Here is a 17,249-nt window from a genome sequence, read left to right on the forward strand (position 1 = left end):
TGAATTGCTTTATCAACTTTCCTAACCAAATCATCGGTGACAACAGAGGCCGACCACTCCGAGCCTCGGCGTGGACATTTGTTCGACCTGCATTAAACATTCTTACCCACTTTCTCACCATTCCATCACTTATCGCGTATTCACCGTAAACTTCTATCACTTGACGATAAATTTCGGCCGGTTTAACATTCGTCGTGTTAAAAAATTTAATCATGGCACGAATCTCACAGTCAGCGGGAGAACTAATTGTCTTAAACATTTTGAATGTGCAGAGCAAACTGAAAACACAACATAGAGAAACCAAAATGGCGACAATTGAAAGTCAGTGAACAAGAAAGACTAGTGCACATGCGCTGGATGCCTACCACAGCTCTGTGACGGCGCTAGAATGAAACGGTACTTAGTTTCCGAATACGCTATGTACATAGACCATTTTTTCACATCTCATGGTTTACTTGTTCATTTGAAAGAAAAAGAATTTTGTGCAACTGGAACTGCACGAGATAATCAAATGGCAAAATGTCCATTAATGCCTTCGAAAACATTGAATAAAATGGAAGAGAGGCTCTTTTGATGCACTGTTTGATGAAGTAAACAAAACAGCTGCAGTAAAATGGAATAATAATCGTGTAGTATATTTGCTGACAAATTTCGAGGAAACAAAAATGAAAAACAAAGGTGAAAGGAAAACAGGAAGGAAATTGATATTCCATTTTGAGTAACCTCATAAAACAAATACAAAAATGGGGTGGATTTATTTGACAGCCATGTAAAGGTTTATTTTACTTTTATCAAAGGAAAAAATGGTACTGGCTCCTTTTCTTGAACTGCTCTGAAACAACTCTCATCGCAGCATGGAAAATTTTCTGACTGTTTTGTCCTGAGGAAGCGCAGGACATTTTAACATTTCAGACATCTATTACCATAAGCTATTTAGGGGAGGCAGTACCTAGGAACAACATCACGCTACGCGATTCACTGCAAAATATTAGAAAGCTCCTCGGTCTCGGTTGTGAACATCAAGTGATAAAAAAATCCAGAGGGATGTCAGAGACGATGTTAGTTAAAAACATGCAAGAGAAAGCTTTTGCAAATTTTGAAAACAGTTATTTGCAAATTATGCAATATTGGACTTTGTATTGACTGTTCTCCCTAATTTCACTGCTAAATTGCCTCTTGAGTAAGTCAGCAAAATTTTTGTAAAATTTAGTATGGACTGTTGTCCTATTAACAGGACAGCCTGTAACTTAATAAAATCCAAACAATATCTGGAAATTTTTGTTTTATATGTGTTACTACCTCATATTATTCATATCTTTAAAGTGTTACATTTTTCTAGCAGAAATTTTTGAGAATGGCACAATATTTTTTTAATATATAGTTTCATTTTAAAATATAAAATAAAAATGAGCACAAATTATGGCTAATGTTTAGTCTTCCAGGAAAGTTTGTGTCATACAAAAGAGCTCCTTAAACGCGCAAAGTTTAAGAATTGCCTCTCCAAAGACTCCAAAGTGAGAGAATATCTTTGAATAAAAATATAAAAGTAGTATAAAGCTTTCTTAAATCTGAATTCTTAACAAATCATAATAATAAGAAGGATAGATCATAGTAATAATGAAAGAAGTCTAGGCACAATGACTTGAATGCTATACATACCAACACTTTCAGGAAATAAATCAATCTCACAAAAATGTAATGATTGTTAGATTCAGTGGCTAAGATATATCATATGATTAAGATATATCATACACATAACTTCTTTTCTTAAAACAAAAATCTGCTATTTTTAATACCTTCTTACATTAAAAATCTTAATACTTCAATTTTTTATTCAGGTAATATATGTTGACTTAATGTTCTATTGTTTTCCTTGTGCAAATTTAGTTCAGAGGTCAATCAGCAATTAACTAACGTGTTTGCCGCTGATTAAGCGATGACGTAGTATTGGTGGGTTGGCCAATGTTGCATATATACATGGAGATCGTGAACGCAAGGGGGGGGGAAGTTCGCTGATTTTCTTTTCTCTTTTGTTGTTTTTAATGTAGAGGCTACTGTTACAGCCTAGTTTATTTTATTTAAGGTCATGAAATAGTTTTTTTTAATATATATATGAATTAGCCCTGGCAATTATTTAAAGCAAAAGCAAAGTGTGCTTTTGTGACTGCTCAATGCCAACAATATATTGTTTTAAACAAAATTAATACAATATAACGACCGGCACCAGAGCCAGTGCAACCAATGCACCAGCATCAAGTAGCATAATTTAGAAGCTATTGTTATAACTATAAGGAATTGAGGAACTACTGTAAAAATTTTAGAATTTAGAAATGGACCAAAAGAAAATATTTACATTCATTAGCCCAGAAATGCTGTTAATTTCATTTCGGCATTTTGGGTTGAAAACGTCCGTTTCACTTTTCAAATTTTTGCCATCAAATATTATCACCCTGTGTTACATTTAAAGAAATTAAATAATGAAGAATCTACAAAAATGTATGTCTGTTTCTCACACTGTAATAAAACAACGATACCTAGAGCCATCCAATTTTGAACGTAATCTTCCACCAAATAATGGGCATCTGGAAGCCTTAATTTGGAATTTGTTTTCTTATCAATTTAATATTTTATAACATTTTAACGAATTTTTTATTAACAAACTTAATGATTTCGAAACGACCAGTAGCAGCACTGTGGGGGGGGGAACATTTTTATCTCCAGTGTGAGAGACTGTATTTAGAAATTTTACAGATATGCTCATTTTAAAATTATTTTGGGATATTACTGTTGAATTGAATTTTATGGTTTAAGTGCGAAGAACATGATATTTAATAAATAAAGGTAACAAACAAAACATTAAAAAAACGCCCCTTTAGGCGTTATGTAAAACCTGAAAACTTTCTGACTTTTTTTTAAAATGTATTTATTTATTTATTATTTTTTCAACTGAGTAGAAGAACTTAGGATTCACAGAGACTGCACTGGGCAGCAAAATGTTTAGTGTGTACAATACAATAGAATATTTTCTTCAGTGAAATAACTGAAGTTTTCTTATTACATTATGTTCAAATTAAATTATGGGAAAAAATTATTGTAAAGGTTCACGTACCAAACACACACACACACAAAAAAAAAATTCTTCATTCTGTACAGGTTGCCACTGTTTCTTTCAAATTGTTGAGTTTTGCCAATCAAGACTAATGAAGTTTTAGCATATGAAATGTTTGGTAAAACTTCAACTCAAAATTCGGGCTTCCAGGTGCACATATTCAGGATTATTCCAAATTTGATGGCCTTACGTAGTGTCATTTTTTTTTCACATTGCAAGGAACATAAATACATACATACATGCAAGCAGATTCTTTATTATTTAAATTTTTTAAAATAATACAAGGCAACAGTATTTGGTGGAAACAATTTGAAAAATAATACAGTCGTTTAAAGTGGACAACAAAAAATTCCACTTTGAGACTAATACTCTATTCGTTAATAAATAAATTTTAAAAAAATTTATAATTATTTTATCTTTTACACATTAACGAATGAAAGTACATTTCTGTGAAAGCAAAACTCTGGAAGAAATTAACTGTGATTAAGAAACAGTGTACACACATGGATATTTAGAAAACATATTTACCATCTATATGATGGCTTAGAAAATAATATCAAAATTAATGTTTAATTTAAAAAAAAAAAAATTTGACTGCCTTCCAATATTATACAAATCCATATTTACATAGAATAATATTCTGAATTTCATTGATTTTATAGTATCAGATTATATCGGGAAAATAGACAAAATTAAATATCTGAAAGCCACACAAAACTAAATTATGAGGATTCTCTTATCCAAATGAAAACACATTATATTCATGTTCAATTGAAAGTTATTTTATAACTAATTTTAAACATAAAAATTATTCTTAAACACCTCATATTAAAAACAAAAATTTCTAAAATATTTCTTTCTCTTTAATCATAAAAATTTTCCAGATATTTTTATATATTAAATCTTGTTGCTCATCAAAGTTTTCATCTACATCACATCCATTTTTTATCTTGCTGACCCTTTTCAAGTTCGTTTAAGTTCAGTGCCATTTCCAAGTTTGTTCTATGCTCCCTACTCTTGCAGCAATTATATATTAAGATGTCCTTCTAATGTGACCTGTAGACACTGATTGAATATATACTGAAATATTTAGGTATTATTTATGCTTCCAGAGTATTGAAACGGTAATCAACGGTAATACAGACACAAAGCAGTAATTATTACAGTCTTCTTGAAACATTTATAATAGTAAATCTGACAAAACATGTAGAGATTCTTGCTACAGAAACACAGTGGCAAATACTGAACAAACAAGTACAGTGATGTATACTGAGAAACACACAGTGGATAAATCTGCATGAATGGACTTTTGGTCATGCTTTTAGTTTATAACTTGCAGTTTATACATTTTATAAGATTTTAAAAAAGAAAAGAACCTGGATCAAACTTGGTCAAACATTGTTAAAAACTGACTGACAAGATTTAATACAACTCTTAACTAAAAGGCTTAACTGTAATGTTTCAGAAATCAAGTTAATGCTTAAATATTTATTTAAAATTTCTATGCAATCATATATATCCTTATTGCCAACTGTTTTTTCATTGCTCCTTAATGCCTCTTAAAGTAGTAACATTCCTCCAGATCTTTTCAGCTCTTATCGATGCCAATGTTTACATTGAAAAACTAGAACCAAAATCAAAACCTGCTCTTTTTTCTTATTTTTTTTTTAATCTCTTCCAGTATTTCAAACAAAAACTGCACATTTTTAAGTGATATAAAGAAATATTTTGAAAACTGAACTTCATAATCAACTAAATTTCTATATAGGTTATATAAAAAAAATATTTCAAATGAAATAGAATGAAAGCAATACACATTTTAATTCCTTTTTAAAATAAAAAAATAATGATATTTTTGCTTCAGTCATTGATAAGAGCAACTTTGATCAATATCATACATAACTGAAAGACGTACATTAATTACAAATGCTTTAACACAGTAAATCATTACAGCGAACCTTTTAATCCTCACCTCACCTCTGTCTTTATGAAATCATTCAAAGTTACAGAAAAATATAAACACTGATAATTTTGCTACTTTGTGTAAAGCAGTACAAGAGCACAAATAAATCTCCACAATATTTATTTAAAAAAAAATGTTAAATGATTCAGTAACACTTAAAATGATAAAACGTGCTTAATACATGAAATAGTATTTACATATGAATTACTTCCTAATGTCTCCCCAATATAAATCTATACCAATTCTTATAATAGGAAGACTTAATAATGCAGGCATGAACACAAATTATTTGAAGAACTATACAATTCTTGTATTATATACATTTTACTCAAAAATTTCAGTTTTCTATAATTATAAAAATAATAATAGAAAAACTGCATAATTTGTAGCTGAATCTGACTTCCTAAAATTATTAAAACCAAATTATCTTTGAATTTTAACACAAATTATTTGAAGAACTATACAATTCTTGTATTATATACATTTTATTAAAAAATTTCAGTTTTCTATAATTATAAAAATAAAAAAAAATAATAACAGAAAAACTGCATAATTTGTAGCTGAATCTGACTTCCTAAAATTATTAAAACCAAATTATCTTTGAATTTTCTTCAACTAAAGAATGAGAAATCATAATGATATTCAATTTTACAGTTTTATTGACACTTACGTTTAAATTTATCCTTTCATTTACAACTATATCTGAAGTTTCAGAAATCAAAAATATAAAAACTTAATGCAAATTTTACACCCATTCATTATAATAATTCAATTTTATCAATAAACTGCACATGCATACAGTTAAACAAAAAATAAAAGCACAATTTTTAAGTACCAAAAAACTAACAATGCTGTCAGCATTACTATGCAGAAGAGCATAACGTCTAACTACACTGAAACATCAATATGTTACTAGATTAAAAAAAAAAAAAGGAAAGGCTAAAAATTTTAAGTCAGTTTTTGACACAAAAACCTCAACAAATTATAAGATATGTAATTTGATTTTCTGCACTCCTTCTATAATAAATACATTTCAAAGAAAAGTTTTAGAAATCACATACTTTAATACATTTCCTTAAACTTATCAAAAACAGTACAGTCAGGGTACAGCACACTGTTTTTTAGTGTTACAATCATATATATATATAACTAATAATAATAAATAGCAGATTTTTGCTGCTATATATATACATAAAGACCTATATATACATTGAACATTATGTATGTGTGTTTTATCGTAAATATCCAAAATTTATTATAATGTGAACTTACAAGTTAAAAAAGAAGTTCTCATGAGCATATATAATTTCCAGTTTTTACCAGTAACATTAGATCTCACTAACACATAGCTGCCAACATGGAAGTCTTTCAGGAGAAAGTGGGAGGGCTTAATGTTGCATGATGATGTCACATTAAAGGAACTGCAAACTGATTTTAATTCAATTATAATGCATATTATTTAACCATTTGTAAAATAATTTTGATGTAAAATATATTAGTCTTTAAATAGCTATTCTAAATTTTATGTTTTCTAATTTAAATTTAAAATTTTCTTACACTTTTTATATAAAGAAAATTTCCGCTTATTGAAGGAAAGCTTTTATTTATCAAAGTACTTTTAAATATGACAAAAATAAAATAAATAATTAATGTACATAGTATTTGTATATATAAACTGAGTAATGTACCATATATTGAAATAAAATAAAATAAAAATATTAATTGATTAAACAATGCTTGAATCTTCATATAAAAATCTACAAATGTCTACAGAATATTAACTCATAGCAAATGAAATTTAATTAGAAAAATTAAATTAGATCAATAAAAATGTAAAAACTGGGATAGTTGGCAGCTATGCTAACATCATAAATAAAAATATATATCTAGACCAACAAAAATGACAGCCAACTAAACTGTGTAGATCTTGGGGGGGGGGATGACACAGAATAGCAAATAATTGTAACTCTTATTTTTTTATTCCCAACAAAAGACACTTTCTTGCTTTAAAAAAGTATACTTCATTTCTAATAAAACATTCTACAGTACAAAAGTCCGAAATCTGGTTGTCCAATATCCAAAACTTCCTGACTGCCAGCAATTTTTTTTTTTTTTTTTTTTTTTTTTTTTTTTTTTTTTTTTTTAATGGGTGTGTGTGAGAGAGAAAGAGATTCCTGGAGTAGCATACACTAAATGTTTTTCATATATATGCAATAGACATTTTTTCATAATAAGGCATGTGAAGGTTTCAGATGCTAATGTCCAGTTTGGCATTAAACAGAACACCTCCTCAGAGGTTTCATTTAATTGTTAAAGGAACAAAATAATTTATCAGCATAATTTGAGCATAATAAATTTATCAATAATTTGGCTCTACAGCTGCCTTATTGCTCATAATACATCTCAAATTGAAACATTCTATAAATGTTTATCACTGATTTTATGTCTACTGAATATCATATAACCCTTATGCCAACCTGGCAAATACTTGTGTATATAAACTGAGTAATGTAAACTGAGTAAATAAAATTATTATTTTTTGCTTTCATCATCACACTATTGGCTCAGGGCAGCTTGGGAAATCGTTCATGCAGCCATGCCTAAAGGAAATTTGGTTTTAATTATAAGTAACTGAAAAGCAAACACCATACTAACCTTTCATACTTACATTACACTTGCCGACAATTACAAACTTACGCCAAGTGTTATACCAGTTGATGAAAAGAAACTTAACAAAAATTTCTAAAAATAGATTTTTTAAATGATATTCATAGACCATTTAATGCTGCTTGTAAATAATTTATTTGTCATTCCATTAAGCTTTAAGGTTTACTTTTCCATCCATTATAATTTTTTTTTTTTTTTTTTTTCTTTTTAGAGCTAGTTGCCAATCTCATTATATATTGCTGGTAGTACATAGCGAACGCTCGCTAAGTTGTAAGATGATGGTAGCTGTGAATCTGAATGTTTTCGAATACCACAGATGAAAAATTAAATTTCCCAAAATGAGTATGATATAAAGAAGTATTCAACTGATATGACAGGGCCCCAATAAACAATCAGTACTTGTGTATTAATGCAAACACCTTGGCACAATTTGACGATTTTTCCCAGATGAAAAGCTAAAAGTTACTTATCAACAAATGAAAGGCACAAGTTGTTTGTTTTCATGCCCTTTTTTTAAGAAAGATTTCCAAACTATTGATATTTATCGTATGTTGATAAACATTATCAACATATGAGAAAAAACACTTTAACAATTTAAAATACAAATTTTATTTATTAAATAAGAATTATGTGAATACTTACATTCTTCTTAAAATGTTTCTGTAAATTTGTTGTGCTGTTCTTCCCCCGAAGTGCATAGGGATGTGTTTTCCCTTAAAAAACCATCACAGAATTGTTAAGACTTGGCTTTGTGCAACCCTTGGCAACAGTGCCATCTGCAGAAATTTCTTCCATCTTTCTGAAAAAGTTTCTTCCATCGCTGGGAAATTCTACAAGCTCAGTTTTCAAAACTATGTTTAAGGCAATATCATGATTTGCTTATAAAAACCATTTGAACTTTGAATACAACAAAAAAGAATGCATATGAAAATAGCGGCGTCATTTGACTGAAGGTTGGTTATGAGCATGGCTGCCAGAGTTTGGCAATTTTTACTAAGGTGGTTGCATTAATACATAAAAACCAACCACTGTACTAACAGATGTAAAATCTGCAGCATGCTTCTTAATTGAGAATTAAGAAGCATGCTACAGACACTTCTACTGATAGTGAAGAAAGTGAAAGACAAGTTGTTGAGAACAAAAAAAAAAAATTTGATAGAAAATTTAGTGGGAATTCTTGACTTGCTAAGTGAACTCTGTAACTGAAAAAGAAACTATGTCTATCTATAAAATTAAAGAGTATTAGCATAAAAAATGCTAAACAACTCGCATTTAAGAAATTTTTAATACAGCAAACAAACATTTAGCTTTTTATTTATTCATTTGCAAATTTTGATTCTCTTAAGGACACTCTTATGGAAACATTCGTTCGGTATTTCATAAAAAAACTATTTCATATTTTTACTTTTATAATTTCTACATGTCATCTCACTAGATTCAAACTGATCTAAAATCTGAAATTGCCAAAGACTCATTAAGTCCAGATCTTGCACTTTGTACTGTATTCAATTTCAGTATCTGGATACAGATATCTTTAGTACGAACTAGTTTTGATTAAAAATTTCATTAGCACATAAAATAATTCATACTATATCTCCAATTTACAATGGACACTAAAGAGGTCATGATGTAACTAATAAAAGCCTGAAGTTATTAAAGCTCATAAACTTTGCATCTTTATTGTAATCAAGTTCCATGATCCATGGATTTTGAGTACTTACAGCAACACATATAATACATCCAATATGTATACATAACAAGGGGGAAATAGAATAATTCAGTATAAATGTTACTGTGACCAGCACAAATTAAGTTTTGTTATTTGAATTTTTTTTAATTCTTCCCTTTCCAGCCATGTAATTTTTTGTAAAAATTATTTAAAAGATCACATTTCTGAAACATAAAGAAAAAGGTGCGAGATATGATCATGCACAATAAATGTTTTACAGCACCATTAAGTTTAGCTGCAATTTTTCCTGTACGTACATAAAAAATTTAATAGAATTCAAACATCTATGTATTACAATTATACACAGAGATATATCAAATATGAAATTTTTATCAATTTAACTACATATGCATAAAAACATCTACCAGGTAAAAAAAATTATTACTACACATGAGGATAATTCTATTGGATGAGAATGGACTGATGAGAGAACAATGTAATTTTATATTCTCTATCTATTTATTAGAGCTATGCTTTCATTATTAATCTGTTTTAACAGTCACTTCTTCAACTAACCAAAATTAAAAATAAAAAGAAAGGAAAAAATTAGATGCGGTTAACTGTTCATAACATAAAATATACATAACATTATATATGATATTCATATTGCAGTATTAGTGACTGCAATTCTAAATTCTATTTTCTCTCTCCAAATAGGATTCTCTATTTTCATCACAATATCATCCTAAACTGACTGTTGCAAAAGACCAAATCTTATGAACATTTAAATTTCATAATAGATGATGGAAAATAAAAAAAATATAATTAAAAATTACTTCATTTTTTATGATAGTTCGCTAAGGTGAAGAAAATGAATTAGTATTTTAAATTCATTTGTTGATGTTATTTTCTTTATACTCACTTCTTGCAATGCATAAGCATGTGATTTTTTAAACGACGAATTTGCCTAGTAGTAAAAGAACAATAATTACACTTCAGAGGACGAATCATGTTGGGGGACTTATGAATGATGATCTCATGACGTATGAGTGCAGAACGAGAAGTTAAAAGAAGTCCACATGTAGAACATTCAAACCCATCAAGGTTTTCTGAAAAATACATATATTTTGAAAAATTTTAATAAAAAAGAATTGCTGTTGAAAATTTTATTAAAATCTGAAGATATTTACATGATTTATATAAATTTCTTTGAACAGAAATTAAGGACTTCTAAGGATTATTAATGAACAAAATAAGGACCTATCAGGAAACAGAAATGAATAAATTAAAGTAACTACTCCAGTATAATAAAGGTGATGCAACTGATTGAAACACCTTCAACCATTCCTTTTTATTACAGTCAAAAGTCTTAAATCCGGACTCGTCGGGACTTCGGCGATTCCGGATTATCAGTTTTTCTGGATTATAGATCATCAGTTTAAATCTGGTAAGATGGCATCCAGAAATTATAAAATTAAAAATATGAAACCGTAATTTATGAAATAAAGAGCAAAAGGGTATCAAAATTTACACAAAAAAAAAAAAAAAAAAAAAAGAGCTTAATATTTATTTGTTTACTTTATTAAATATTTCTTTCAACACGCGCTTGCGTAAAGCATACATTACGCATAGTCGAAATTAGAAAATTGCAACCAGAAAACTATTTGATGTGCATTCTTGATATTTAAAATTACGAGAAATTTGATTTAAATCATATTAAAGATGGAGTACATCGAGATGAAATACAACATTTAGTAAGGAATTATAAGCCAAATAAAATAAAAACATCTGCCCTAAAGATAAGGATAGTGCTGACAGATCAACTTCCAGTTCATTGCTCGCCGCGACGTCCCCCCTCCCTCGCAGAACAGTGTGAAATTAATAAGCAGATTTCGGAATGGTTAGAGAAACAAAGCATATAGCTTTATCCATTTTTTGCAGCAATTCCATTTTTTGTTTGATAGACATCAAAACACGCTTTCGCTTTGTAGATCCTTTGGCAGCTCCAGAATCGGAAATTCTTTTTGACATAATCGAAAGTTCAAGCTTACTTTTATAAAATTGCTCTAACAGTCTGCAAAAAATAATAAGCCTGATCCAATTGGAAGAATAAGGCGCAACGCAATCTGCAACATTAACTGAAATAGATAATTAGATAATTTTAGCTTAGCTTATACCGTTCATTATACATTAAACTTGCATGCATAAATGCATTATGCATTTACGCACGCGCAGAAAGTTTGTAGCTTTGAGGTCCGGATTATAAATCATTCCGGATTATGGACATCCGGATTAAAGACTTCTGACTGAATATCCTTTTAGATGTATATTATTTACGTTTGTCCTATTATAAATCGGACCAACATTCAGATTTATTTCATAATAAATCAAAATGCAGTTCCTTTTACATAATTTCACTACATAACAATTTCCTGCTAAACCAAATATGTACTATGCATCATTATTATTGAACACAATCTAATATTCAATATAAAATGTAAGTTAAACAAGTTCAGAAACAAATTTAATAAAATAAAAACAAGTTTTTATGAAACAAATTTAATAAAATAAAAACAATTTTAAACAAATTTTTATACAAAAAATTTAATTAAAAAAAAGTGACTCTCTAAAACTCCCTATAAGTGTTCAGTGATTAACACTAAACTACAAATAATTTTTTTTTTTTGAAAAACATATATTTTACACTTACAACACACAGGTGGGAAGAATCAAAGAAACAGCTATTAAAAAGTTCTTACGTTAATTCTATTAAGAAACGCATGATTAAAAGTAGTTGGTTGGAAGCTCAAGTTCAATGTAGGGATTCACCTTCACATAAAATATACAAAATTTTTATGCACATTCTTTCCAACATGCATGGGTAAAAAAATGCAAGAGGGTGCTTCATATTCTGATTTCAAAGACTGAACATGTAGTTGGATAAAGTAGAAAAGGTTGGAATACATCATTCAGAAATCATAAGATGGATTGTGAGCAGAAGTATGTGACTAGAATGAAAGCATGACACAGGCATATGTGGACTTAAGAGTAGCCATATTATAGATATGACTAAAAGGTTCATATCTATAATATGAAAACCATTTGCGACATTGGTGATGTATGTAGACAAACAGTTCAAAGTCAAAAACATGCTATGGCAAACTGGCTGTTATGACTGTTATTTGCCAATGATTTGAAATGAAGTAAACAAATGATGTAAGCCTAGACTACAGTGGAGTTTGCTACAGAAACAAGAACTCGAATATCCAGATAAACTAAGAGTGATATGTTGCATAAAAGAGGTCACTGTGTATAAAGAAATTCCTGATATATGTGCCATTAACTTGGGCTATTAGATTGCATTGGTGCAGAGATCATCATGATCATCAACAGAGACTGAAACCAAATTCTGTTTACAGAAGACTATCATTTTTGTTTGAACAGCAATTCCAGACATGTTACTCTGCAGAGAGCAAAATACATAAAATAAGCCTGAAAAAAAAACCATCAGTACAAAGGTGGTAAAATCACAGTACGGTGGGCTTTATTCTGAATGGCCAAATAAATAAACTTACACATTTTTACTAATGCAAATATAAATGCTGAAATATACAAAGATGAAGTTCTTGATCATTATATCATGCTGCTTAGGAGTACAATGGGTAATAACTTCTTTCTAATGAATGATAATGACCATGTCCTGCATTAGTAACCAGTTATCTAGAGTATGAAGGAATCTAGCAGATGGACTGCCCTGCATATTCTCCACATTTAAATCTGATAGAATATGAATAGAATCTGCCAGGATACTAATTTGCATCACTACAGCCCCCACCTAGCATTATTATGGAGTGTCAGGATATTGTTGATTGTGAATAAATTTTGTTACCAAGGAACTCAATAATCTGATGCACAGCACACATAATCAGCGTAATATTTGCATTTTAAACAAGAATGACCGTATGTCTTATTAATTCCCTGTTTACCTAAAAAAAAAAAAAAAACACGGACTTTTCCCCAGCTTACTTTATATCACATTTCCTATATTCTTAGTTAAATCTATTCTTTTGCAGAAACAGGCAATTCTGCAATTTGAAGATATGACAGGTATGATAAAGATCTTGTGCAAGTTTTATATTCTTAGTTGCAAAGTCATTTAAGTTACATCAGTTTTTATAATCATTCCTTTAATTTTTCTCATCAGTGTAGTATCATGTATATTAAACAGAAAACTTATAGGGTCACTTTCATAAATGTTCTCTTATTTTTAAAAGCATACATGGAAAACACCACTACTGAAATCACAATCACATGAACTTTTACAGTTTAATGTTACCGATAATTGCTTATTTAATTTATTAATTTTTTTAAAAGATGTCAGAATAACTGTACATTAAAAGATGCAAAACATCTACATGCAAAACAATACTACAAAATACTTATGCTATTTTAATCTGAATTGTTTCTGGATATTTTTACTTATTAATTTCTTTATATAAGTTTCTAAGTTCACTTACTCCAATAAACGAATATTCTTTTTAGTTTCTAAACCATCTCCTAAAGTAAAGCAGAGTTTCTGAAACTTTTTGGTGTGGATAACCCCATAACATTTATGAAAAATTTGTGGGACTCCATAAGCATTGTGCAAATCTGGCATGAGTGAAATTGTCAGTTTCTTCACTTAATATTACTGTAATACACTATAGCAGTTTTAGGTCATTAATTTTTTATTTTAAGAACAATGTGAAATTTTTAAATAAGTAATAAATTTAAAAATATAATACAATAATAAAAATTCAATTACTTGGTTAAATTCAAACATTAAATATAGTCTCTCCGTTAAGTGTAACCACTTGGAAGGACAATGCTGAGAAAAGGCAGTAACTTCTAAGAGCATATATGCAAGGATAGAACATATATTAATGGGAAGGATGTGCCTGTTTATTTTTAATTAAATTATAAAATTATTTTTAATTATTATCAAATTAACTAGTCAAAACCGCAGGACAAAGCACTTCAATATTCTTTACACTTGACCGACACTTTGATTTTATGGTAGTTAAAGACGAAAATATCATCTTACACAAATATGTCGTGCAAAAGAAAAATTATAGCTGTTTCAGAAATAATTTAAAATTCTTTTACAACTCCTAGCCTAAAATCTTCTAAGGACTTCACATTAAAATCAGTTTTTAACCACGAATCATTTGATAACTCGGCAAATTCTTGTGATTTTAATGGTAAATGAGTAATATTTTCCATATTGATTCCAAATGGTTTCTTAATCCATGTTAGTTCTTCAGCACTAAAATTTGAAGGGAAATATTTCTCAAAGTCATTCTCAAGACACCGAAGATGCTCATTTATCACTTTTAACAACTCATCTTTTTGATGATCTGTTTCATTGTTTTCACTTAAAAATTCACTTGCTACAACAGACATTTCTAATGAACCTTTTTTCACCATGGTTCTCCATATGGTAATTTTCTTAATTAAAGGATCAATTTTTGATTTGAATATGTTGTAACATTTTCCTTGAAGTGATAAATTAAGTTCATTTAGTTTTCAAATATGTCACTCAAATAACACAGTTTTTGTTATAATGGAATAAATTTGCAAAATCAGATTTTTGTTCGGTTACAGAGTGTAATATTGTGAGCTTTGGGGCCCACAATGTTATTTCGTGAAGCTGTGAATAAGCTAAATAACTTATTAAATCTTATGCTAACTAAACTAGCAAAAACCTGAAATAAACTCATAAGTGCTAGTTAATTCAACATTTGTGTGATCGTAATTAATGGGAGTCAATGCGTTGTGGTCTAAAATTCCGGGACCGTGCTAGGTAAGGATCGGACAAAAAGATAAATGTAATTCACAAATAAAAACATGGCATAAATTTCAAATTAATTTTGGTTTGTTAAGTATTCTCAGGTCTAAAAGGAATTCTCACAGAATCATCTTTCTATCATAATTTACATAGTTATGGACTACCCAGTAAATTTTGTATACAGTACAAAGTCCGAAATCCGGACGTCCATTATCCGGAATGATCTAAAACATGAACCTCAAAACCACCACCGTTTTTCTGATAGGCTTTACACATGTGCATTTGATTCCCCCTTCCACGCATAATAAAACATATGGAGAGTCCCCGATTCTTAATTTCACTTTGACATTACATAAAATACATTGTTATTGAAGAAACAATCACTTTAGCCTAAAATTGTATGATCAATAATTTGGCTCCGCTGCTGTGTATCTCAAACCGAAACATTCCACACAGACACATCGTTCATCTGACGCCAACCTGGCGAATCATTATTTATTATACATTCCTTTCATCACCGCATGTTTATCAAAACATGACAACTTGAGTAATGACTCGTGTAACGATGCCTAAATAATTTTTTTCATGTTAGTAATTGAATAATAAAGGAGTACGGTAACCTTTTGTGTTGACATTACGCTTGGCGATGATTACAGATTTAAGTTAAATGTGATAAAAAATGTTGATGAGGAAAATTTACCAAAAATTTCTTTTCTATATGCTAAAAATAGATTTTGTTGACAATACTAATAGATGCAAAGGAATTAAGAATAAATGATTTGTTATTCACATAAACCCAAGAACCAGTGTTAGGGCTTGTATGGCCGCAGAATTTAGGACCTACAGAGGCAGTAAGATATCTAGCGCCGACCCTCAATAAGGCTTAAGTATATGTGGAAATTTATTTATTCAGAACTCTGATAAACCTTAAGCATGTGCAAGAAACAGACATAAGTATAATAAATAACTTAACTAATACAATTCTGGCTTAATTGTCTCGGTGCACGATAGAAGCAAGATAAAATTTAGTGGAACAACTTATCATTGGTCGCCAAACTCATGATGCATAGCCAAATATGTATAATGAAGGATAGCTAAATTTGATGATAATAGCCGCTAATTTTAAAGGTTTTCGTATATCGCAAAACAAAGGTGAAATTTTCCAATTCATGGATTTTGTAAAGAAATGTGGAGAATCGGTAATAAATGAAGATGATATAAAAGTAGTTTCTCATTGTGATGACAATGCTTCTCAATCATCAATCAATTAATGAATTTCGAAATCTGTAGTATCTAGATCAGAAAATACCGCTACCAGATAGTGAAGAAAATGACAGAGAAGTTGCTGAAAACGAGAAAATTTTGATTGACAAGGTTAGTCGGAATTCTCGAAACAGCAGTTACAGGACTTCAAAAATGTAACTAAACAAGAGATTAAATCTGTCTACAGAATTAAAGAGAAAGTATTAGTACAAAAAATGAAGCAACTTAAACAACTTACATTGAAAGAAATGTTTAATAGGAAAAAGAAATAAATATTAAGTTTTTTGGGGGGTCCAGATTTTGGACTTTATAATGTATTAACTTAATTCAGAATTTTGGTATACAATAACAGATATGATATAATTAGCACTGTCCAAACAAGCTATAAAGCAGAAGATAGATTATTTAGTTTTTTCCACCTTCAGGTGTTAAGTATGCATTAATAGAGGGACGAACGATTAATTCAAAAAAATTTTACATTTTTAATTATTAATTATTAGGGCTTCAGCCAAAAATTAAGTCTCCAGTACAGCCAAGGAAAGAAAAGCAAACTTTTCAAAAAAATTAAATTTAGAGTTCAATTAGGTTAATTCCTTCAATGAGGTTACTTTAGAGCCAAAAGCCAGTTAATATCACCAGTCCTTTACTTAATAGTGAGAGGAATAAAATAGAGCAACTTATCTGTCTACTGAATGCACTGCCGAGGCTCCATCTGAGATTTGAAGCAAGCGTCTGCCAAGGAATAAAGGCT

General features: G+C 29.5%; 1 protein-coding gene across 1 annotated transcript in view; it reads right to left on the reverse strand.

The window, feature by feature from the left end:
* The window catches only part of LOC118199269 (uncharacterized), a 243,724-nt gene that overhangs the window by 169,714 nt on the left and 56,761 nt on the right, over positions 1 to 17,249 (reverse strand). The window contains exon 5 of the mRNA XM_085817307.1: positions 10,331 to 10,517. Coding sequence (XP_085673433.1) covers positions 10,331 to 10,517 — 187 coding nt within the window. The remainder of the gene's footprint in view (positions 1 to 10,330; positions 10,518 to 17,249) is intronic.

Source organism: Stegodyphus dumicola, chromosome 5 (genome assembly GCF_044657685.1).
Source record: "Stegodyphus dumicola isolate Sdum_Otavi_A_Nest chromosome 5, ASM4465768v1".
NCBI lineage: Eukaryota > Metazoa > Arthropoda > Arachnida > Araneae > Eresidae > Stegodyphus > Stegodyphus dumicola.